This window comes from Falco naumanni, chromosome 8 (genome assembly GCF_017639655.2).
Source record: "Falco naumanni isolate bFalNau1 chromosome 8, bFalNau1.pat, whole genome shotgun sequence".
Classification (NCBI taxonomy): domain Eukaryota; kingdom Metazoa; phylum Chordata; class Aves; order Falconiformes; family Falconidae; genus Falco; species Falco naumanni.
This window is the reverse complement of record NC_054061.1, coordinates 4199189-4224725: the sequence shown is the minus strand read 5'-3', so window position 1 is coordinate 4224725 and position 25537 is coordinate 4199189. Positions and strand designations below refer to the sequence as shown.

At 40.9% G+C, this 25537-nt stretch overlaps 2 protein-coding genes across 5 annotated transcripts; one reads left to right on the top strand and one right to left on the bottom strand.

Annotated features, from left to right (window-relative positions):
• Window positions 1-3084: 3084 nt before the first annotated feature.
• On the top strand, window positions 3085-7740 carry LECT2 (leukocyte cell derived chemotaxin 2). The gene is made up of 7 exons (XM_040604584.1): window positions 3085-3192; window positions 3680-3812; window positions 4674-4825; window positions 5371-5541; window positions 6284-6398; window positions 6942-7093; window positions 7503-7740. The coding sequence occupies exons 1-7, from the start codon at window positions 3147-3149 to the stop codon at window positions 7691-7693; spliced, it is 960 nt and encodes a 319-aa protein (XP_040460518.1). The 5' UTR covers window positions 3085-3146; the 3' UTR covers window positions 7694-7740.
• Window positions 7741-10407: 2667 nt separating this feature from the next.
• Window positions 10408-24765, bottom strand: LOC121092744 (F-box/LRR-repeat protein 21-like). 4 transcript variants are annotated; one of them, XM_040604207.1, is made up of 8 exons: window positions 24529-24765; window positions 21090-21185; window positions 20644-20743; window positions 19526-19666; window positions 16521-16976; window positions 14927-15049; window positions 14036-14207; window positions 10408-12720 (listed from the first exon to the last, which is right to left on the bottom strand). In XM_040604207.1, exons 5-8 carry the CDS (start codon window positions 16893-16895, stop codon window positions 12077-12079), a joined length of 1314 nt encoding a protein of 437 aa, XP_040460141.1. In that variant the 5' UTR covers window positions 16896-16976; window positions 19526-19666; window positions 20644-20743; window positions 21090-21185; window positions 24529-24765; the 3' UTR covers window positions 10408-12076. The 4 variants fall into 4 exon arrangements, with proteins under 4 accessions (XP_040460141.1, XP_040460140.1, XP_040460142.1 ...); XM_040604206.1 differs by lacking the exon at window positions 20644-20743; XM_040604208.1 differs by lacking the exons at window positions 19526-19666; window positions 20644-20743.
• Between the last annotated feature and the right edge of the window lie 772 nt (window positions 24766-25537).

Genomic DNA, 25537 nt, shown 5'->3' with positions numbered 1-25537 from the left:
TCTTATCAAGAGACAATATTAAGGTAACTAATACATTAAGAGGGACTAACCTAATGTTTGCAAGGTTCATGGACACAGGCACGGCAGGTACCATCTCTCCAAAAGCCCTGGTAACTGGCAGCGTACCCTTCTGAAACACAACAAAATTTACACAGCAGTCACTGTATCTTTGGAAAGGCTGAAGAGCAAAGTAGGGATTTCTCCTGAACAGCATCAGGCTTAAGTCATTCACTGCCTGTAGGCATCAGCCCAAACACTTGCATTTGCCCACTGCACTCCTGCTCAGTCCATGAGAAAACAGCAAAGGGACTGACACAGCCAGGGAAGTTACTACTGACATAAAAGCAGCAAAACAGGGAACTCGCAGCATTGTTGCAAGAGAAAGAGGTCAGCATTTCCCAAGAGAGCCCACCTGCTCGCAGCGCTGCACGCTGGCTCCTCTCCATCCCCTCGCCCGCTCCCTGCCACAGGGAAGGAAATGGTGCAACTGCAGCTCCCAGGGGCCGTGCAACGCGGGCTGCTTCTTCCATATCCTTCTGTTGGCGTGTGCTAAGCGTTCACTTCACGTCTTTCACAACTGCACCGATCAACTATTATATTAACCTCTCCATTGCCCAACACAGGAATCCCACCAACGTCAGTCCAGAGCTTCCTCATGCCCAAGGCGAGAGATCTGCACCTTCCAGCTTGTCCAGAAAAGACAGGGAACACACTGAGAAATCACAACTGCAATAGCATACACTTGAAAACTGTTTAAGGATACATTACCAGAACTGCATTGGACATATTATTTTAGAGCAAATGAAATTTTGACATGTTTCAGAAAGAACAGAGCAAGGTACAATGCTATTAAGATCTCCTATGGAGTAAATACAAAAAACGTACACAGCTACAAGCAATTTGGCGTCAGCTTTGCAACACAAATGAAATGAAAAAAAAATTGCAAAGAGCAGGTAGCTCAGAGCCATTTTACAAAGTACCAGACTGCAAAACAGGGCTCAGAGAAAAGCTTCTTTAATGCCTGCGCACCTATAACACAGCTGTACTTCTCTCCTCGTGCCTGCCAGCTTGGCTGGCTTTACATGCAGCCTTTCCTTTGCAAGACTTTGCAGAGTGGGTTGAGGTGCTGCAATTCCTTCCTTGGTAAAATTAGGATCATTGTTTGTTAAAAAAAGCCTATAAAAATGATTAGCTTTTCAAGGCAGGTCTGCCCCAGGTAAAATTTATATAAGGAGATATTTAAAACTTTACTAGTGCCAACGGCCAGTCAGGAATAAATCAGAAATAGTCTGGTTGAGAGAGATCATTGCTGCAGAAACTCAGCTGGAGATCCCTCAGCAGGAATGGCAAGGCACTGGCCCCACCCAAATAATGTTTTATTTTTCGATGGTTTTTATTCCAGTAGGAAAAAAAGCTTACAGCAGTTACCAATCAAGCTAGTCAAGCTCGGAAATACTCTACTACCTCTATGCTACAAGACCTTCATGGAAAGACACCACCCATACCCCCTCCCTTGCTGATTCTCTCTGCTAAGGAGAGCTGAGGGGGTCTGCGGAGAGCTTGTGCCAAATTAAGGTGACTAAGCCTGCAGAGCTGGGAAGAATATTACACGAACTCTCCCAACTCGTAGCAAGGAAGGCTGTTTCTGGCAAGGGTCACACAAACCCGCAACCCCATCTTTCAGTTCAGGGCCAAGCAGCATTCCCAAATTCTGAATACCCCCGGAGAGCTCTTACCAGTACCTCCTATAATTTGTCATCCTAGACTCCATTATGTTGAGCAAATTACAACCAAAAGTGCCATCAAAATGAAACTAAGGGGACGTAACATTTATGTAAGTATTTGTTTGGTGGCTACAGGTATGAAAACAGGCAGTTCTTTCTGGCAGGACAGGGGAGAAAGCAGCAGGAGTAAAATCAGCAAAGCCACTTGTAATGATGCCAGAGAAGGTAAAAAGATTGTTTGGGCGTTAAATATTAGCTGTAAAAAAAGCTTGGAGTCACAAGCAAAAAATTTTCCTCCAGCCACTTATTCCATGGGGATTTTCAGAAAACATAACGTACAGATACTCTGCAAACTAAGCGGGGCAGAGACACATCTGTTTCTCTTCTGAATAAAACCTGCAGGACTTCTAGAGGTTTCCGTAACTTGGAATATCAGATAGTTTATGTAAAAGCACCATGACTCATTGAAACTTTGTATTAACTAAGACATAGTCGTAAAAAAAATCTAATTAATCTAATGCTTTGCTGTACATAGTACAGAAAAATCAAACTGAAGGATTAAGAGGGACACTAAGGATCGTGCTTCACAGTATGATAGCTGAAATCAAGCAGATACTAAATGACTAATTTTAAAACCTAGAATTTTTTAACTCTGTTGTCAGTTATGCCACGCCACTTAGGTTTGCAATGGTTTGTTTCAGAACACGAACATGTTTTAATAAGAATTTAATTGTCAAAAATTAGGGCTTCAGTGAAAAGGCCTCATGGATCTCAGTTCAGGCTAGGTGATAATTTCAGCTGAACAGGGAAAAAATAATAATAATAATAAAATAATAAAAAAAAGACACGATTCCATGCAAAAACATCTGTATTTCTTAGCCTAAGTGAATACTTACGCTACACCAAACATTACACCTTCACGTACACTCTGTTAGAAAGCTCTGAAGGGCACATACGCCTGGGAAGGCGGCACTGGAACGTGCCGTGAAGGACAAACTCCTTACATCCACTGTGAAGTTTTGCCCATTTTTTTTCCCTCCAATTCGATCCTCTGGACTATTTTCTTGGTTCCCACCATTTTCAGCCTACGTGTGCCCTTCCTTCAGGAGGGGGATGAAGAGGTGTTAAGAAATGGCTCTACCAGAGCTTCCTAAAATGTGGGATTGTCATTTCCACCAGTTACTGTGTGCTAAGAGACCGATTATTTTACCAGTCTTTCCCAACCAGCTCTAACAACTGCTAGTTTGTAGACATCCTCCGTGCCTGATGTGGCAACACCGCCTGCCCGGAGCTGCAATACTTTGCCCCAGACCCATTGGCCAGGACGACAGACTTGGGCTTTCAAACACACATAAATACCCCCAGCAGCTGCTGCTCAACGTCTTTGATTTCATCAAAGAACAGCGGTGAAAGAGCCCCAAAATGTCAGCTCTGAGCCTGGTCGCTCTGATTAGCCTGGTGTGCACCGGTGAGTTCAGATTGTTGTATTGCACTTGGTCTTGACTGCTTTCAGGCAGACGCTAATGAGTTATTGAAATTCACTCGAACATAAATAATGCTAAGTTTTTTCAATCTTGTTTTATGAAGAATTAGGGTAATGGGCACCGTTATGGCTATCACAGAATGTGGAATCTGATATGCATTTAGAGTTGTATATTGAAGTGTTTAGTTTCACGTAGAAAGTGAGTTTGACTTACCACAAACAAATACTAAAAATATTTATCTATAGCCTTGCTTTGTTTTTTAATGTATCTTAAAACAAGACCTCAAGAAAAAGGGATGAAATCTATATAGCAGATTGTACAATATTCTTTTACCTTCAATTTCTGAAACTATGAACTCCCACGAGCTCATGTGTTCCACTTTAAACACCTTATTTTTGCACCTGAACTTTCTGTTGTACTACACTAAGAACATGCTTGAATTTTCCCTGTTTTCCTCTTTGGCACACAAAGGTTTTGCCAAGCAGTTGGATGCACACCCACCCCAACAGCAGCACAGACACTGGGCACAGATCTGCAGCGGGAATCCCACCAACAAAATCCGGGGCTGCGATAGATACGGCTGTGGCAGCTTCGGGGCTGACAGGTAAGGCGGAAAAGCAACGGTGAACCCCGCTAACTGAAATAGTCACATGGGAAAGAGTAAAGTTTAACCGGAGTTGACACTTCACGTGAGAGAAGACTGTCTGCGAGACTTCTCACTCATTTTGGGGATGTTACTTGGCAATCTCGCAGAAGTACAGCAATACCACTGCTACTAACTGATGGACCAGGGAAGAAGCAAGACCGTTACACAAATTAGCAGCCAGAGTAAAGGAAATGAAAGTATTTCACGGATTTGTGTCATTTACTCTTGTTGCTTATAGGCCAAATATTTAACTAACATTCAGCAACACCTTACAAGAAGCAAAGTAGATGGATTTGCAGAAGCTAAAGGTCTGCCAGCATCATTGTCTTTAAGTAGGCACCTCATGACAGCACAGGTTCTATGTCCCTGAAAAATGCTTTTATATGACTCCTGCCTTCCCTGCATTTTCCTGTCATCTCCCCTCCCCAGGTGCTGTAAGAAGTGGCCATCCTCATCACACAACTTCTGAATTTCTAAATGAGAAAATGCCAACATAAGGTTCTATTTTACACCAGCACAGATGTATTTTGGGGAAGAACAGGGGTACATTTCTATAACAGCTTGAAATACTCCAGGAACTTAGGAAAAATAAAAAATACACTTATAATTTGAAATCTCATTCCCCTTCAAAGAAGGTCAGAGTACCATGAACATTTTGCAATAAAAAAAGATGGATCAAATCTACTACTTCTTTCCGACTTCATCACAGATGCAAAGATTTTGCTAGACAAGCTTTGGATGTCGTACTGTGTTAACTGACCTACCTGTACATAACGTTAAGCCTGACAGACTTCTCTAATTGCATATTTATGTTTTCAGGCACAGTGGTAAAGGAAAGCATGTGGGTGTGGATGTCATCTGTGCTGACGGAGCTACAGTGTACGCTCCGTTTAGCGGCCAGCTCTCCGGACCCATTCGATTCTTTCACAATGGAAATGCCATTGATGATGGAGTCCAAATCAGGGGATCAGGTGAGTAATTAAGAGCAGATACATTGTGAGGCATGCATAAGTAATTTGATTTACTTGCATAAGGTTTCTGTGGCCCTTCAATTCAAGCACAGCGGCGATTAATCTTACACCCTCTCTAGTTCCTACACTGAAGCACAACTACGCTACTGCTCCAAAATATCGGAAGTCAGCACCAGCAGGACGTAGTCCTTTTCCTATGCTTTTCTTGGAGAGGAAGGAATAAAGGAGTTGAAAAAACAGGTAGTAGGAGAACAACCACCCCAAACATTTTCTAAAAAAGGAAACAAACAAAAGTAAAGTATCAGAAATATGCTCTCAATTTTGCTGAGAGGATGTTTTCCTGTCCCTGTTTTCCAACTCCCTCTTTCCCTCTTTTTCATGGCAAATTAAGTAATTTTGGTTTCAAGATTGTTGGTACCTTGCCGACATTTTTTCTTCATCATTGCAGTCTCCAGTAAGAGGCTAGCATGGAAGGTTTCTTGCTCACCACAATAAGAGATACAGCTGATGTTTCCTGACCTTGCTTCCTCTCCCGGCTCTCCCAGGGTACTGCGTAAAGCTCGTCTGTATTCACCCCATCCGGTACCACGGCCACATCCGGAGAGGGGAACAGCTCGGGAGAATGCTGCCAATGCAGAGAGTATTTCCTGGCATTATCTCGCACATCCATGTTGAGAACTGTGACCGCTCCGATCCTACTCATCTACTTACACCTGGTAAAAAACCAAACCACCACGCACCCCCACCCAAAATAAGTAGTATAATGAATGAAAATTAAGTCATTAATTAATTTCATAATAGGAAAAAAATATCAAATAGCAACAGTCCCCTCTCTTAGGTTCTTCCTGACAGTAACATCCAAAAGACAGAAAATATGCATTATAAATACAGCATAGACTGTAGACAGTGTTACGGGAAGGAGAATATATCACCTTAATAAGTTGTAATTCTTGCCTGCACATGACACAGCAGCATCAAGTCTCAGCAATAAACTGAGTCACACAGCTCTTCTGTTTGTATGCTTACACCTACTAGTAACGCTTTCAGTATCGCATCCTTGCAGACTTTGGGATGATTCTTTGGAGATGCAAGTACTACATTGGTGGTGATGGAGAAGAGAACTCGAGGAGTCCAGTCCCATCAGCCTGGGCATAGAATAAAAACCAAAACTGAGTCTCTTCCCATCCCTCAGATTACACTCTAGGAACTGTGATACTTTTTGTCTTTAAAGCATGTTCCTTACATGAGAACCCTAATCAGGGAACATTACAATCCACTCTTAGGTGTACATTCTATTTACATTTCCTAAAGGATCACAAATTTTGTGGAGAAGACGTCCAACTACATGAGCACGATTTAATTCCAGTGTGTTCCTAACTTAAAACATAGCAGTTACAAACATGCAACACTCAGAACTTAAAAGTTAACTTTGTTATGCTGTGCTTCTGTATTTCAAAGTTGTTCCACCATTCCCACAACAAGACAGACGCTGGGCAACAGTGTGCTCCGGGAATCCTACAAACGAGATAAGAGGCTGTGATAACTATGGCTGTGGATACTACGGAGCTCCAAGGTACTATATAATTGGTTTTATTGCTGAAATAGAGTTGAACTCTTCTTAATCCACTTAAGAATTAGAGGTTTAGCGTGGACATGAGGAAACATTTTCACTACAGACATAATGCAGCACCAGAACAGGATGTTCATGCTGTTCATAAAACCTTTGTACTTGGAGGTTTTCATGGCTCAGACTAAGAAATGCCTGACCTGGTATTGGGAACAGTCTTGACTCAAGCAGAAGGTTGGACTTGCTATCTTCCAAAGGTACCTGCCAACCAACATTTCTGTGACTCTACAGTTCTATTTAAAGGCTTAGAAGAAAGGCTTTTTTATTATTATTCCCATTTGCAAAACTGCAACTCTAATAAGAGATCATCCACCCTACACAGCATCACAGCATCTACAATAAAAAGCTCTTACAGATTTTTCAGCCAGTCAACTATGTCAACACTGTTTCAGCACCAACAACCCGTTTCCAGATCTTGCGGTGTTCTACCCGATCTCCCTCTCCATACCAGGCCTGACAAGGCTTCTCTAACAACCTGTTTGTTTTCAGACGCAACGGTAAAGGAAAGCACAGCGGTGTGGATGTCATCTGTGCTGATGGAGCAACTGTGTACGCTCCCTTTTCTGGCCAGCTCTCTGGACCCATTAAATTCTTCCACAACGGAAATGCCATTGATGATGGAGTCCAAATCAGGGGATCAGGTAAATAGCTATTTTTTATTTAGTATTTCTTTGTCTTGAGGTCATATACGATGTATCACCTTGCAGCTAGCCAAGTAGATAAGCAAGGTACACATTTTGAAATACTGCATCTTGATCCATTTACATGCAGAACTTTTTGCTCCTGTGTTAGAACGCAAATAACAGTCCTGCAGAACATCTTCGAGCTCTTCTCTTTACCTTCTCCCTGCCTCCCATCTTTTCACTTCCACCAAGCCAACAACTAAACCCACTATCTAGTTTTTATGACCACAGTGCCTTTGCTATTTTAGTATTTCCACTTCTGCTATCTCAGTGGAAAGGACAAGACAGAAAACTTTAGTATTTCTGGAGTTAGTACAGAACAAATGTTTCATCAGTCATCTGATGTTCTCTCTCTTGTTTTCACCAGGATTCTGTGTAAAACTAGTCTGCATCCATCCCATCAGATACAGCGGTAGAATTTCTAAGGGGCAAATCCTTGGGAAAATGTTGCCAATGCAAAGAGTATTTCCTGGGATCACATCTCACATCCATGTTGAGAACTGCGATCACTCAGATCCTACTAGCAATCTGGAAAGGGGGAAAGGGCAAAGAGAGTGAAATGGAGATGTAGTAAATTCCAAATAAATTCATCTCAGCATCCAAAAGCTGTTTTTTCTTCTCGTGCACAACAACAGTTTATATTACTACTGATTCAATACTTTGAGCTTTACACAATATTGCAAGATGCTAACATTATACGTACCAGGTACCAATTAGGTACTGGGTTTGAAGCACCTGTAATTGTTGTGAACACTGAATCTTAGGCTAATTGATGAACCTCACTACTCCTTGGCAAACAAGATTACTTTAGATTTTGAAGGCATCTGAATCGAGGAAAGCTAGAGGGAAATTTACTGAAACATTCCACGAGGTATGAGACGCTGTTTGGAGTGGTCATGCCAGAACAACCGGTGTGTCCACTGGACGGCAAAAGGGTTGTTCTTGTCGCGGTTTAACCGCAGCCAGCAACTCAGCCCCACTGTGCCACCTGCTCAATCCCTCCTCCCCGGTGGGATGGGGGGAGAATGAGAAGGGTAGAAGTGGGAACACTCATGGGTTGAGATAAAGGCAGTTTAACAGGCAAAGCAAAAGCCGCACAGGCAGAGCGAAGCGAGGAACCCGTTCACCGCTCCCCAGGGCAGCGGGTGCTCAGCCATCCCCAGGGCAGCGGGGCTCCATCCTGCCTAACAGGGACCGGGGAAGACAAACGCCATCACTCCAAACATCCCCCCACTCCCTTCTTCCACCCACAGCTTTATATACTGGGCATGACATTCTATGGTGTGGAACAGCCCTTTGGCTAGCTCAGGTCAGCTGTCCTGGCTGTGTCCCCTCCCAACTTCTTGTGCCCCCATCCAGCTCACTGGCAGGGCCTGAGAAGTTGAGAAGTCCTTGACTTAGTATAAACACTACTTAGCAACAACTAAAAACATCATTCTCATACTAAATCCAAAACACAGCACTGTACCAGCTACTAAGAAGAAAACTAACTCTATCCCAGCCAAAACCAGGACAGACTCCACATAAGGAAAAACAGATGTGGGAAGCTGTTGGAATTTGCATATACAAGAGAATCGGGAAATTAGCACTGAGGTGTAAGCTGTCCCAAAGAGTTTGAGAATATCAGCATGAAAACTAGGTCACCTCCTCACATGGCAGAAAAGGTGCATTACTACTATTGGCTTCACACTGTAACGTGGACTTTTTGGTGACCCTACGCATCTCCATAGCATCCCAGGTGTAAATCCTGTACCTCATTTTGAGGGTTTTGGTCCCTCGAACCGTATCATTGCCTTACACACTTTAGAGCTGGGGTTTTAGAAAGCCTTCGCAGGGCAGTAAAATTAGGAGCAGCCAATAAAATAGACAAAGCTTGCCTTAGCTAGGACAAGGCAGAGCTCTGACGTACAGGCTGCTCAAGGGACAGCAGGCAGCCATCCAGAAAGACCTACTTCAGAAAGAAAAGAACTAATACTGCCTTACACAGGGCACTGTTTTGACACTCCTCCCCAAAGAACGATGTATGCACCTGTCATGCTTTAACCCCAGCCAGCAGCTAAGTATCACGCAGCCGCTCACTCACTCTCCCCCTGCCTCGGTGGGATGGGGAAATCTGAAAAAAAGGTAAAACCTGTGGGTTGAGAGAAGAACAGTTCAGTAATTGAAATAAAATATAATTGTAATGAAAAGACAGACAACAAAAAGAGAGAAATAAAACCCCAGACAGACAAATGACGCACAACACAATTGCTCAGCCCCCACTGACCAATTCCCAGCCAGTCCCCAAGCAGCTATCGGCAGGTCCTGGCCAACTCCCCCCAGTTTATATACTGGGTATGCCATTCTATGGTATGGAATATCCCTTTGACTAAGTTGGGTCAGCTGTCCTGGCCCTGCTCCATCCCTGCTTCTCGTGCACCTCCTCGCTGGCAGAGCCGGGGAAGCTGAGAATCCCTTGACTTGGGGTAAGCACTAGTTAGCAAGAGCTAACCCATCCCTGTGTTACCAACACTGCTCTCATCCTAAATCCAAAACACAGCGCTGTGCCAGCCACTAGGACAGAAATTAACTATCCCAGCCAAACCAGAACAATATCATAGCATCAACACATGACACTAAACAAATCTGACACTGAAACTATACAATTCAATGTTAACCTAACAGCAGAAGTTACCTTTCAACTAGAATTAGCTCCCCACACTACCAGTGAAGAATCAGTGTCTCACATTGAAACTAAGGTATCAATTCTGTTGGCATTTAGTTATAAACTCAAGCATCAATTCTCTTGTTAACATCAGCTAGCAGAGCAAATGGACAAAAAAAAAATCATATCGAACATTACAACATTAGTAACTGCAGGCCCACTTTTCTAGAAGCTTGGAGCTGGAGCGAGATAACATTCACAGCTTCACTGAAAAGCTACTTTAGTAAGAAGGACAGAGAAAGGGACAATATTCAAAGCAGCATTTTAACAGTTTCCTTCCTAACTGATACTTCATTAATCCTGTTATGTCGGCTAGAGAGACATGAAGGACTCCAGGACTTATAAATCATCTACAAGATTTGTCCACATTACATTTTACAGTTTCAGCACGTCCGAACTCCAGAAATTTTGAGGCACAATCATGAAATTACAATGACTAATTTGCTGTAACCCAAGAGTCAAGTATTTCTACTGCCTCTCCCCAGGTTTGCCAAGTACGTGGTTCTAAACAGGCCAGAACCCTGCCTAACAGGAGGATGTGGTGCAACAGATGGGTAAGAGTCTAATATCAGTGGATGTATTAGATCACTTTATTTATTAGATCACATTTAAAGCAAATCACACATCTTAACTCAAATTCTGTTTAGAAATATTTCAGTCTTTTGTTTAGCTGACAATTATAATCCCCTTGATTATGGAAGTGAGTGAGGGGGTAACACGTGCTAGTAACCAGTCAGATGTTTAACTGTGCAACAAGCAATAATGCATTACGAGTTCAGGCATTATGTGTGATCTTAAATTTTTTACCTTGCAACTGGGAACAGGTCTGTCCAAGACAACAGTGGTTTAACCCTCTAGTTGCTATTTCTGCAGTAAAGTGTAAGTGTGGAAGAAATGGACATTTTCTTCTGATGTGATAAATACGACCAGTAAATCAAACGTAGTCTTCTCATTATAAACAGGAAGATAGAACAACTACAGCATGAAAATAGTTACAGCAAAATTTGTATACAAAATCGTATCCACTACAAAATTGAATAGAATTCATTTTACAGTGTGCAAAATGTCAACACAAAAAAATATATACTCTATTCACATCAACTCACTATTCTTTCCCCCTTGAAAGTAAAATAAAATAATCTTCCTCAAAAAACAATTCATAGCAACAAGTATTAAACAGTCCTGAACTAAAAATTTCAGGATCACCTCCAGCAACCCTTAGTCTAGAAATCAGGGGTCACAGCACAGCTCTATGAGATACAGGCAAGATTATTACAGGCCACTTCACCCTCTAAGTGGCAAGTAAATTATTTTAATTGCTCTAAATCTTTGATTCCAGACAGAAAGTCATCAAAGACAACCATATCATATTTGATCCTTCCTTCTCACTAGCCGCATTTATGAGAACCTTATCTCTTAATAATGAAAGCATTCAGACATAAATATTTGTAATCAAAGACTTGAACTCTTCCAAAGTGCTCTGTCATTCACCCAAGCAATCAATCTAGACCCAAACTTTTAAATTCATTCATTTTAACATTGTCTCTTTCCCATCCATTTAATGTGTAAGACAAAAAAACCAACACATGGTACAACGCAGTCTCTACAGTTTAGCTAATTTTAAAGTGCAATTTAAAAACAAAGGGTTTTTTTGTAAGCATAAGCTTATTTACCGCAATATTTTAATACACCAGCATGAGTTTAAGTTCGATTACACTTGAGTAAGCTGGGCTGTTCTAAGTATTTTAATGTACAAGCTTTTACATTTGTAACATTAATATTTTGGAAAATAGCTGCATTAAACATTATTACAAATAATACTGAACACCAAGTGCATCCAGCTTCCCATAAAGATAGATTTGCTAAAGGCAAAACGTTTCTCTAGTCCTCTTTTGACTACATCAGAAAGATTATAAAGACATGGGGGGAAAAAAAAAAACCACAAAAAATTTTAATGTGAATGGAACATTCAAACTGAAGGTCAGAGAAGCCCAAGTTCACTGAAGTTTGAAGCACCTGTAAACCACATACCTAGAGAAGTGTTAAGTACACTTAATCTATTTTATTTTTCAATATACCACAAACATTCTAGAATGTTTTGCTGTTACATGACTAGCGGTTCTCCAGGTATAAAAATTCAAATTTGGAAATCAGTTTTCAGATTTCATTTTTAAATTCTTTATTTGCATAGAAAGCAACACCCTGATTCTACTATTTTTTCCATAAATGTAGAGTATTTACCACGTTGGCATCATATCAGGAAACCACATTCTTCCAAGGTGTTTGGAGACTTCCAGATGAAGCCGATCTAAGCTATAATCATTATCTGGAATCAGTACCTCCTCCATTATAGAAAGCTGGGTAAGCCTGCCCCCACACATCTTTACAAATTCAATAAAACCTCTGCAAGTTACTTCACATTCACCAAGTCCCATTGCTGTTAAGTTCTTACAGCGCTCGGCAATCCGAATAAGTTCATCATCCAAAGGCTGAAGTCCGTTAGCACATACAACCAACTCAATTAACCTTGGGCAATTCATGCCAATGCGACCTAACATTGCTTTGCTCACTGCACGACCAAAGTAAAGGTGTGTAACAGGGGTTTCCTCTCTGAAGAAAGCATCAAATTCTTCTTCGTATAAGAAGAAATACATTACAATGTTGACTTTGGGGGAGTGTTTAACAAAAGCATCCCAGCTTTGCTTTTTAATAGTGTGAAATTCAACTTGTCCAGGGTTTTCACTCACAACGTCTATGCGAAGATGTTCAAGATCAACATGCTTTTCACTTGAAAGAGCCAGCAGCAGTTCATCACTTAATATGTAATAGTTCAAAGCCAGCTCCTTAAGTCCATGACACTGGTCAGCAACACAAAGAATTCCTGAGGAACAAAAAAAAAAAATCACTCTGTAAAATCAAAAGTGAATGTAAGCACAGTTGTTTGCTGTAAAGCTCAAGCAAGTACTAATTCTACTGCCCAGAATATTCATGCCTATATCCAAATCCCATGAAATATTATAAGGTTTAGACACCCACATCCTTTTACGGGGTTTTGGCCATAAACACTTAACAGTAAAAGAAGCAAGTCTAACTAGTCGCATTCATCTTTGATCTGCGTATCTTTCTTCCTCGTTGTCCTTCCCTGTGCAGAATTTCCTCAACTTTGAGGAAACAACTGAAATCAGGTAAGATTCAGCTGAAGTGGCCACTGTTCCCTTCCTTAATATTCCTTCCTTCAGCATCCACCTATTTAAATGACCACCAGCAACCTAGTTTAAGAGCTATGCTAAAACAGACCCTTCCCTGAATTAAGCCATAAACAACATAACTGCTCTTAATCTGTTGGAATACAAAGTACACAGACCAAATCATCTTTTGTGGACTCTGGAAAAGAATACAGGAAAGAGACCAGACCAGGATTCCCTTTCCCTAGCACCAAGGTTTCATGAGAAAGGTAAGTGAGAAGGGACCCAAAAGCCCTCTGAACTTTCTGGCAAGCCTGTTTTGAAGGGAGTGAACTCTTCACCAACAAATGCTGAAACGAGCAAATTCATACTACCAGCTCAGGAGACACGAGGGCACTACAGAAATACACACTTTTTTTTTTTTTTTTTTAAATAAAACTTTGAAGTATTAACATTTTTGCTCAGTAAGTTAAAACTCACAGCACCTTGTGAAACATAGAACTGTTTTCATCTCCTTTATCCCACCAACTAGGAGTTGATTCACGGGTCAGGGATTTTGCATGCCTGTTCCCACAGAATGCCAGTTAGCTAAGTTTACAAAGTTGCATGCATTAAGCAGCACACTTTAGTTACCCTTATACACAGAACCAGCAATAAACGATTAAGTCCTTGGAACTTGTGTTAAAGAAGGCTTGTGCTAATTTTGGTGGCTTTTCCTCTCAATGCCCATCATCAGAGGTACTCCAGCAGCTGAGAAGAATGTAAAAAAAGACACAACAGGACTCTAGAAGATGCAGTCAGGTGAGGAGCACATCCACCTTCATTAATGCCACTCATTCAGTAACACAAAGGCAATATTATTCTTCCCCTTCCAACTGTCCAAAGTCAAGTCTGGGTCAATAAAAGGCCTTTCTGCTAAGAGACGCAGAAGTTTATGAGTAACTTGTTTCAAACTAAGTCTTGGTTTATGATACTTTACTACAACACTTTTCATATATATTCAATACTTACCAGCAGGTGATACATGAGGACAGCTGCTCATTTTTAGCAGTTTTAGAGTATCACTATTGTTAGCAACAAGAACCTTCAAGGAAGGATCATCAAGTGGTGTGTCATCTATCTTGACTGATGATAACGACTTGGAGTTTACAAAAACTACTGTCAGTGCTGAAGCAAAATGAGCCTGTTTGGAGAAGTTGAATGGGGGGCAGGGGGGTGGGGAAATAATCTTATGAAAAGACAGGCAGGAGTTCAGCATCTAAATCTCACATTTTGCACACACAGAAAGTACAAAAACGATCACTTCTTAGGCATCAGCTTTCTTGTGTTACAAAGAAAGGCCTATCTGAACATGAACACCAGGAAATCTTTGTTTAAAAATACGCTGCTGCATGTGACAAAAATTAACTTTACACTCAGTAGTTAATTCATCCACTCTGATTTATGTTTTCATGAAATAAGACAGGGATAAGTGGACATAGTGATAAGCCTGAAGTATTTAGAATTTATCTTCAGAAAAAAAGAAATGGCATTTATTTTATTTTCCAGCAAGTAACTCTGCTATAACTTGTAGAGTCAAAGAAAATATATCTCACAAACATTTTAACACTGTGCTGCAGCACATTGTCATGGTATCTTTTAATCCAGAAATGAGGAAACTCAAATCTTCTAAACTATTCTCTATCTCTACACCACAAAGGATCAACACTACTAAATTTAATAATGGAATCAATGTGTAATTATTTTCCTAATACTAATGGATGCCACAAATTAAAGATGATATACCAATAAATATATATTGTTTCATAAAAATTACCATCAATTGAATAACAACACAATAAGAAAGCTAAGCTAGTTTAAGAGTGAATTAAGTCACTCTAGTTACAGTTTGTAGAACATTACCTTAGAGACATTCATGAAGCTTGGTTTTGCTGTAGAAATCAAACCCAGTGTCTTGATAGAACAGTTCACCAACTGAGAAAGGATGTCACAGGCTGCTTCTGCTGACTCAGTACTACTATCAACCTATAAAAGCAATTCAAAAATAATGAAGTCATTCTTTATTATTATTTAGAAAACGGCACCATGGATACCCAAGACTACAAGTTCCACACCTACTCTGCTGTACTGCACCAGACTGCATTTACCACAAGGGCAAAGCACAACGTTAATTAGAAGTTTCAAGAGAAGAAGTTCAGGGAAGTTACTATTACAAACAATTTCCTGAGTATGACTGCTGTGTACTTCTAGTATGAACAGAGAGCTCAAATCTCAGCCTTCTCTTCAAATAACCTCATGCCTTCCTAAACAACTGTAATTAGTATTGGTGTTGTGATAACAGTGTATATGCATCTTTTTAAAAAGGATAGTTCTAGACTCTTGGAACCAAAAAAAAAAAAAAAAAGACTTGGAAACACCTAGATATACTCCAACAAACTAATCCATTTTACCTGCAGGGACAACACCTTTGCATCTTAAATAATGAACTGATTCTCAATTCAACTATAAACCTTATGACTAGCTTTGGACAAATTACTATTTCATCTCAACTTCCTCCTCTGAAGTATCTGAGATGATAAAACAGTGGCTGAAAAAGCACAGAAGTTGCGTTAAGACGTTATAATGTCAATTCATTATAAGCAGTTATATGAAGTGCAGAAGTTACAGGTATTAAATAACTGGTTATCCCTAAACTGCTGTGCAACCAAATCATGATGTCTCCAAATGTAACACTGCTACCAGTGCTGAGAAAAAGAAGCTTCTGATTTTCATCCCAGTTTTAATATCAATCCTTTCTTCTGCTTTTCCTTCGCAGCTTAGGACTATGACATCCTCTAAGGAGAAGTGACTGAAAAAATATCCACAAAGCACCTCCAACTACGATCTTCTCAGTGAGAGTTACCTGTATCAAGCATTCAAATTGAAGCAGTCCACACTCATACAATCCTGAGACTACCAACATAGCCTTCATTTAAATGAAGGTTATTGTTACTTAATTATGTCCTTGTGTGTCAATCACCTGATCATACAGGCACAGCATCTTTCTCCCTTACCCATACTTCTTCAAAGTACGGTTCTAAAATTTCAAGACATTCTGCACTGTACAGTCTGGTTTTGCAAATAAAGTATATGCGCAAGACAAACTTATTTCCTCAAATGCTTCCATGTGTAAAAAATATTTATCTGCACAGTAATCTGGCGAGTACTCAGATTGCCACTAACACTGATTCACAGAGACTATATATTCTGTATATTCTGAAAATGTATCATTCAGTTTTCACCCCTGTATTGCATGATGTTAGATCCTTCTTTACTTTGTAGGGATTAATGCAAAAAAATGAAGGAAACAGTGTGTATGTGTGGAAATAAATTGTTGCAGTAGTTGTATTTTTAAACATAAGACTTCCCAAGTACAACACTTAAGCCAAGTGACATAGTGAAGCTGCACACATTACGCACAGTAATGTGACAAAGCCTTCATTCATCCAAGGCTTACCTTGAAGCTGACGTACTGCAGATGATCAGCATGCCTCTTTATAATCTGCTGAATGAGATCAGGATGTGTAGACTTTAAGTAAGAAGTAGCTGGCTGGCTAAGTTCAAATTCAAATCTCCTCCAGAGATCTGGGATGTGAAAAACGTCATTCCACCTTCGACAAACGGAAGATGCCCTAGCTCTATCAACTAAAGGTAGAAACTGAAAAATACGCAAAATAACATGGTGCGGAAGGCTTCCCCAGTCCATTGAGGCATGCAAATCAGAGTCACCAAACGCTGAGCCATGTAAACAAGTTTTCTGGTTTTTGCTTTTCTGTAATGTTTGAGGACCTTCATTTTCAATCACAACTTTCTGCCTAGCTCTCTTCATCATGACGGTTTCAGGCACTGGAACAATATGATGTATCAGTGTATTTGATGCAGTTTCCTGAAAGGTCTCGCATACAGCAGGTCTCTAGAAAAATACAGAGGAATAGGAGAGGAATGGAAACGAGGCATTGGAAACACAGTAAGAGATAACAACTCAATAACATTTAAATACAGTTCATTACTATGAAAAAAGGTATGCCCATAGGTCAATATCCAATGCACAGACGTTAGCAAGAACCTTCTTTCTCAATACCTTTCATTTTCCACAACTTGATCTGAATGTTGAGAACTTGGGTTTGTTAATTTACCAAGCGTAGTTTCATGTGTCAGTGCTTCATAGTATACAAAGCACTTTGTAGGGAAATAGTAAAGTATTTCACAGCAATTTAGTTTAGCAGTAGCAAATTGTGTATGTTTAAGTTTAAATTCAGCAGGCAAACTATGAAAGCTACTCACAGTTTCTAAAAGAATTTTACCAACAAAGAACCCAATTCATAAACTCCCTTTTTAGACACTGATGAACTTGGAATACATGTGTGCAGAACAGTTTAAGAATTTTTGTCTGCCTCCCCCACTGCTTTGCTTTGTTGGGTTTTTGCATTGTTTTATTTTGGTTTTGCCTTTTTTTTTTTTTTAAATCATGCCAGGCAGAGGAAAAATATTTGTACAACTAACAAAAATCTTCAGAGGCCACATATCAAAACAGGGCAAAGTAACTAACATTAGCATGCTGGTTTTCAGCAGGAGAAGAAAGCAGTGACCCTGGAATACAGCAAACTACATGAAGGAACATTTGCCACATGAGCCAGAGTTCAGAAAAGAGCAGCACAAGGAAAAGCTTTGTTTTCACATGCTGAAGCAGTGCAATCTACTCAAGTTCATTCTAGACTGAATTCTACTATTCAGTCAGTTCTCAACAACTGCCTTAACTGCTTCAAATTCCACTTGATTTCACAGTGGGATGAAGCCCCTTCTCAAATGTCCCACTAATTACACGTTCAGCCAGACTTTATCTCTTCCCAAACAGTGTGACGCTAAAATTCTCAAAGCAACCATGCATTCTTCAAGAACAAACAGAACATGTTATCTGTCTTTACTGAACAATCTTCCACAGCAACCCTCACAGCATGTGTTCTCTAGATCAAAAGTTTTCCATAGTATCTTCATTACAGGAGGGGGGAGACAACCCAAAACAAAATCCAGAAACAGCTGCCAAAACACAGACTTTCCTATCAAAAACTTATCTCCCCAGCTGACTTGTATGGCTGATGAGGTGTCTGACTCACTTGTGTGACTTACACACAAGTGTAACTCCATTTTTATGGAGAAAAAAACCCACAAACACATGTGCATTCTTTGAGAAGTGTGAAAGAACAGCCTAGACAATCAAGAGCTGTTTGTATGACCAGCTTCACTACTGGTTGTCCTCCTGACAAATCATCTCAGCCATCAAGGAATTTATTCTAGCAGCTGTTAGAAATCCTCACTCAGTCTCTTTAAAGTTCCACTCATGACAGTGATAGGTAATATATGCAGAAGCTAGTAGTATAGAAGCTACTAGTAACGCTCTTTAAATTATGTTTAATAACAGATGTTTTTCTTCCCTGAATAGACACACGTGCCTTACATTAACAAGCAAAGGCAGCAAAGCAAAGGCAGCAAGTCAGAGAATGAAGAATATGCTCCAAAACCAAGCAGTATTTCTAAACAATACATTAGTGTTACTAACATAACAAAGATGCAAGTTCAGCATGAATAAACATTTTGCTACTAGACCACTTTATCAAATTATCATCCACACAGTCATGGTTTATGACTTTTGAGTGCTTTAACTGACACAATGAATGGGCATTGCAAAGCATTAGGTGTGGATGTATAAATTAACTATTACATAACTCTCTCTTCCAGTTGCTCATAGCCTTGCTATATTTAGCAAATGCTAAATACCTTTTAAGTCAAATACCTGTTGTGGTTTTTTTCTCCTCCTTCCTTGGGAGGAATTACAAATTTAGTTGTTCCCTAAAATTAAAGTCCAGAACAAAAATTAAAAAAATGTTGTTGTCAGAGAAGCTTCTCTACACTCTTGCTATTCTCACACAAATCTCCAATGTCTCAGTAAAATGTAAGTTTCTGATAAAATGGAAATTTCACTTTATTTGAAACTTACTTGAGCTTTATGGGTGCTATTTTCACTCCCACAAAGATTTGGCATCTGAAAACTACCAGACATATGAAGAGACATGACAAGGTATGCATGGCGTACATAGTATCTACACTCTTGCTGATGGAACATGGCCATAACTTGTTCTTGTTGTTACATCCCCTTAAAACTGGTAACTCTAGAATTTCTATTTTTAGTATTCTATATTGAAGTACTTCACGTCTAGCAAAATTATGTTACATTACTCACTATGGGATGCAAAGCCAGAAAAAGGTTCCATTGGTTACAGAGCATAAAATTTTTACCAAACACGAATCCCTAATATTTACTGTGAAAATGTGAATGCTTATTTCATTCTGAATGGTTAAACTATGAACAGTATCTATTTTAAAACACAACTGAAGTTAAATAAATTATAGTTCCACGTGATATAATCCAGGTAGTATTCAATGAGAGGTTTACTTCACATATACCTCCAAAGAATGTGGAAGTTCCTGTCAAGTTACCAGCACCCTTCTGGTATCTGAACATCCATCCCACTGTTGAGTCATCCTGTATGTGTGCCTGGATTCCTTAACCAGAAGGCAGGGACGGGTCCCAGAAGATGAACTGACCTGTGAAGCCACCAACCAAAGAAAGTGTTCCGCAATGTCTGAGAGACCCACAGGAGTGACTAAAATCAGTTTGGGAACAAAGACTGAGATAAACAGTACCCACTGCACTGCAGGGCAGGTGTGGAAGCAGAACTAAGGAAAGTGACAGGCAAATTAGTTTTACCAAACATTACCTGAAAACTACTGTTTAACTAATGGTAAGGTGTAACTGTCATCACAAATCTAGTTTTTGCATTATCTACAATTTTAGTCACATCAATACTCTCATGCAACACAGATACCCTCTGGATTCTTGAATATTACCTATAGAAATTACGAATCTGGTTAAGAAATGTTAATTTTTTTCAGCTTACCGTACACTAAAAACACATAAATCAAAATAGTCAAAGATACGACATCTTATGTTTTAAAATTTAAGGACTCCTGGCTTTAAATGTTACTCACTTTTACTTCGTAAGCATGTTTACTGCATCATGATAATCTTGACAGTAAACAACTATTTTGGCTAATTAAACTATCTGGGAAAAAAGATACCAATGATGTACGAGTATCCGCCCATATACAAATATGAAAATCCTACCCTGTATATTAGTGTGAAAGAGTATCTTGGTCTGCTATAAGAAAGTATATGCAAACCCTCCAAATTCAGTTACCCAGTTTACATTATTCAAAAATGGTTCAATGGAAAGCTATGGGAACAGCAACACACACCTTACTAAATCATGACAAACTTGAAATGAAAAAATAGATTTAGAAACTGAAAGTATTTACAGTGTTGTGTTCAACATCTTTAGAAACCTTCTAATACTAAACATTTTTATTTTTCTTTAGAAGATAGGAGACACGAGGCTTTAGATTCTCCCAGATCATATCATCATCTTTTGAAAAATTACCCAGTTAATATCAGCTTTATAGTTGTAAATTCTAACATGGGTGTAATACACGTTAGTTATGAATACAAGAGAAGCAGCCCCCACCTCCTAAGCAAAAACTCAAGTCCCAAAATCTGTGCAAGTAATGCTGTTGGTCAGCTCGCGCATCAGAAAATTTAAGAGCTGTGTCTTTAGTCATGTTTGCCTATAATTAGAAAGTTTATGTACATTAGTAACTCTGTAGATAGCATCTGAAGAAGTTTGTAATTTATGGTGGCCTTGTATTGCAGTCTACAAGTATTACATGTTCTGTGAAGTGAGCAGACTGTCCCTTTGCAATTTCTGCATGGTACACCAAATTCATTTGCAAAACTGCTGTCGGTCGCTAACACATAAAAGGTAGGTTTATAATGACACATGTAAACAGAATACATAAATAACACTATCCTTGAGAGGGCAAAACACTGAGATGCAATTTAAAGATTCAGCGCAGAAGTGCACTAAGTGTAAGTTTATAAACCACATGACATATTTTGAAGCAGCTTTCTTACCTGAAGAATGCTTCCAAGTTACAATAGGCAATAAATGAATGAACTGAGGCAGGTGCGGCCATGGGGCACTCACAAGCATCCGTTTGCTTTCCCCTCCTGTCCACATAAAATGCCACAATAACCTTCATTAGTTTTGAGAAAAAATAAACCTTGTGTTACATCCATACAAAAATGATAGGGGAAAATGCTGACATCAATGTAAACATTTTCTTGCTTTAATAAAAGAGCTTGAGGGCATCATCTTAACACAATGTATCTTACCTCACACTGCAAATACAGTGGGATTAACAGAAATGTGAGGTCAGATTAAGTACAAAACTATGGGAAACAAGTGTTGCAACTGCATTCATTGTACCGGCCAAAAGTACAATGTAAACTAAGTTATTCTATGTTTGCGTTATTATTACCATTAGTAGTGAAGTTTGGTAAACAATACCAGCTGTAACTACTGATATAATCTAAAAGTCATGGAAAACACAGGCGGGGGGGAAAACCCAAAATGTTTTTTCTGCCTTTTTCCCTTCATTGGCAAGGTTGTCTACTGGCCTAGGGAACTATGTGACAGACAATCAAATCACAGAGGCCACGTGTTACAGCCTCCTACCACCAAAGGTGCAGCAGGCTTCAGTCACCAGCTGGTACAGCCCTGGGCATACCGTCACATGGCAAGGAGCAAGACAGGAGCCACAGCCCACCAACAATAAACCACCCAGCCTGCAGCCTCCTCCCTGTTTATGAGCTCCCAGAAAATAGATGACAGTCTGTACAACCTGGCAGTGTATCACAAACTATCACATCAAGGTGGCTGAGATTCGAAGTCCCTTGTCTCCCTCCACATCATTTTCGTTTAATACTGCTTCACATATAAGTTTGTGTTTCAGTGTCTTCCATCATAAGTAATCCTTTAAAGCTTTACCCCCAAAAATATCACAAAGTTTGCTTTTATAAAAACACACCAAATAACTGAAATCTTCCTCATGATAAACTTTCATTCCTGCGGGGGTGTGGCACAAGAAGAAGAGTATACCCCTCCACCTGTCCTAAACTCAGGATTCTTCCCAACACTTCTCAGTGTGGCTGCAGGCAAAACAATTGTTAATGGTAAAATTACAAGTGAGAATTAAGAAATGGATAGTAATATCCTTTTATAGTAGGAAATGTATCGAATACAGTTCTATTAATGTAGTTGATAAAAACTAGCTACAATGTTCAGCTGGCTTCTAAATTTCACAAAGGTTTGGACTGGTTACCTGTAACAGCTGAATACTTCTTCCTAACCACAGAATACCTCCTGATGAAGTGAGCTTCTCTTTCACATACCTGTCCTAGAACCCCTCAGTGCAGAAGGAATTTTATACTTTCACATTTCAGAGAGAAGCAGCAAAACTTTAGATACTACATTTAAAAACCAAAAAAAGTTACTGAAGGTTCTTGTTAACAAAAAGACATTAAGTAGGTGTACAGTCTAATAATGCTTCCTCCAAGTGTCCAAGGCCAAAAGAACCATCCATCCAAAGCAGCTTAAACCATGTCAGCTCATATAAGCAGAAATGTTTATAATTAATAACTAGTTATCAGAAATGCAATAAAATACAAGCTTCTTATGTAAATAACTGTTAGTCTAAGGCAGAGTTACCCAGATTACTATCAAAGACAAACAGCAACACAGTCATTGAATTGAAACATTTTGATGGTTTCTCAAATCTATTCATATCCTCACTTGTGTAGAGCAAAGAATCAAATATTGATGCACAACCCTATACAGCTGTTTTCCCCATAAACATTTTGATCTCGGTGTCCTGTGATCAAGTATTTTGCACAGCTGCATGTTACCCTACTCAAACAAACTCAATTCCACAAAAACCAACAGGGATGGAGAAAAATCCAAGCTGAATAACTGTTTCTGCAGCTTATCCTGGTAACAGAACCATAAACTTCTGCTAAAGTTAAGATGTTAACATCTGTCCCATGACATGGGGTCTCGGCAGGGGATTCTGAGAAGTGGTCAGCAGTGGCTCAGTTAAGCAAGCAGCTGCACACTACTTCCCATGCTACAGTGTCAGTTGCAAAGAAGTGGGTTTATTACTATAACCCAACATATCACAGATTCAAGCCACAAAGAAATAACTGCTTCCTCCAATTTGTCGATTTGCCCTTTCAGTTCCCAACACCAAGGCTCAGCAGGAATTAATAAAACACCATAAAACCAGGTTTCTAATAGAGACAGTAAAAAAACCCAGACAAACCAAAACCAAAAACCAACCACAAACCAAAACAAATCCAGCAGAAATGAAGTTCCCGAGAAGCAAAAAACCTTTCAAATAACTAAGCCTGGAAACTCACTGGGATAAAGCAAGCATTGTCATAATTAAGCTTTAACTTTCTAACACTTGGAAATTAATATTTACAGATCTGTCTTTAACAGCTGCAGCATTTGTCACATTAATCATAGTGTCTATAAGATATCACAGTTCAGTGAAAATATCAAGGTCACCCACTCACACCACCAAGGAATTCAGAGTCCGGCTGGGGAACAAGAGCAGCAGACACCGTACACGAGAAAACCAGCGCTGGGAAGATGTTGCAGCTGCTGATGCAGCTTCAAATTCAGATGCTGAGTGTGGTTCAAACACAGATCAAAAATGCATTTTAAGCTGAAGCCTCAGAAGATCTAGTCCTTCAGTGTGACAGGCTCCAAGATTAAGCTTTTTTCTTTGTTTAGGACACAGCAATCTTGTAATGTGTGGCATTTTTGCTGCTGGACAGGATTATTGCTGTTTTTTTAAATCCATCCTCACTTTTCTCAAAGCTGAGCCTCTGTCTCAAGGGGTTTATTACATTTTCAGTATGTGCATGATAAAACCTCTAAGACTCAAGACTAACAGCGCTCAGCTGAACACCTTCATCCTTGCATTAGTTTTAACTGAAGAAATACAAACACATCGTCCCTTTTAGTCTTATTTAAGCAGCAGAATCCAGCAATTTGTGGTCTACTGATGTACTATTTTCAGAAGCCACCCACACCCGGAGCGCCCTCGGACCGCGACCACCAGCCAGGCCCCCGCCCTGTTTTACTACACAACGCGTCTGAAGCTCCAGCTCTGCCAGTTCTCCTGAGGGCTTGCCCAAGCGTGACACCGGCAGGCAAAAAATATACATATATTCTACAAGTTCTCTAGAAATGTTTTGACCCGACTTTAACAGGCCATTTAAGTTCTTTACATTGGAAAAGGCCCTCCTCTTCCAACCGACGGCTGGGCATCCCCAGCTGCGATGCCCAGCGGCTCCCCCCCTGCGTGGGGACAGCCAGGCCACCTCAGAGGGCCCAAACCCGACGATAACGCACATCCAGCTCTTCCTGAGGTTTGGAATTTCTGTTCCACCTGAAGCTCCAGCAGCAGGCGGCTCTGAGGGAACGCGGCCCGGGGCAAGGCATTACCTGTCTCGGAGGTGTCCTCCGGCGGGGAGGCAGCGCGGCCAGCTCCCTGACCTCCCCTCAGGCCGAGGGCGGGAGTTTACAAACGCCACACGTACGCGGGAGCCCTGCCGAGGTCAGGCTTCCTCACGGCTCAACAAGAATTAAGGTCTCCAGGCGCGGCGTCCCGCCGCCCCCCGGCCGCCCCCGGCAGTGGCGGGGCCCAGCCCGGGCGCAGAGCGCAGGGGAGGGGGAGGGAGGGGGAGGGAGGGGGGAGGGAGGGGGAGGGAGGGGGGAGGGAGGGGAGGTGCCCGAACCCTCCCGGCCCGCCGAGGGGAGGAGCCCCGGCCGCCGCCCCAGCGCGCAGGCGCAGTGCCGAGCCCCGGCCCCGGGCGGCCGGCGCCATTTCGCGCCCGGGCGAGCCTCGGCCGGCGGCTAAGATGGGGAGGGCGGGCGGCGAGGGGAGACCTGCGCCTGTGGAGCCGGCTGTGCCGCCTGCCCGGCAGGGAGAGGTTCCACCATCGCCCCCCCGGTCGGCCAGCGTTCTCCCCTGCCTCCCCAGAGCCGCAGGGGTGGTCGCTTCTCCTGGGCAGGTCTCCTGAGGACCTGTCTCCCACTTAATCTATGCCTTGTGTATTGTGCTTCATTTTCCCTGACATGAAGTACCTGTAACCCCATTATCTTCCTTGAGCTGGGGCAGCTTTGGCCTTTGTAAAGTGCCCTGTGAGCCTTCTCAGGCACAGCCTCCCGCTGCCAGAGCTGGGTCTCTGAGGCAGTGTTGTGGCCTGCAGGGTCAGAATGGATGTGGGAGCAACACTGTTCTGCTGACTGGATACCAAGCAAAAATGAAGTCAAAGATGAGAATAAATGTATATTCTATTACAATACAAGGGAATATAGCATGCAATACGGTAAAGGGAAACTACCAGTTATTATGCACAATATGATAAAAAGCAATAGGAGCAAAGCATCAGATCATTCTTGCAAAGTTTTACAGAGACTAAGGAAGGGATTGATCACCAATTACCACTTT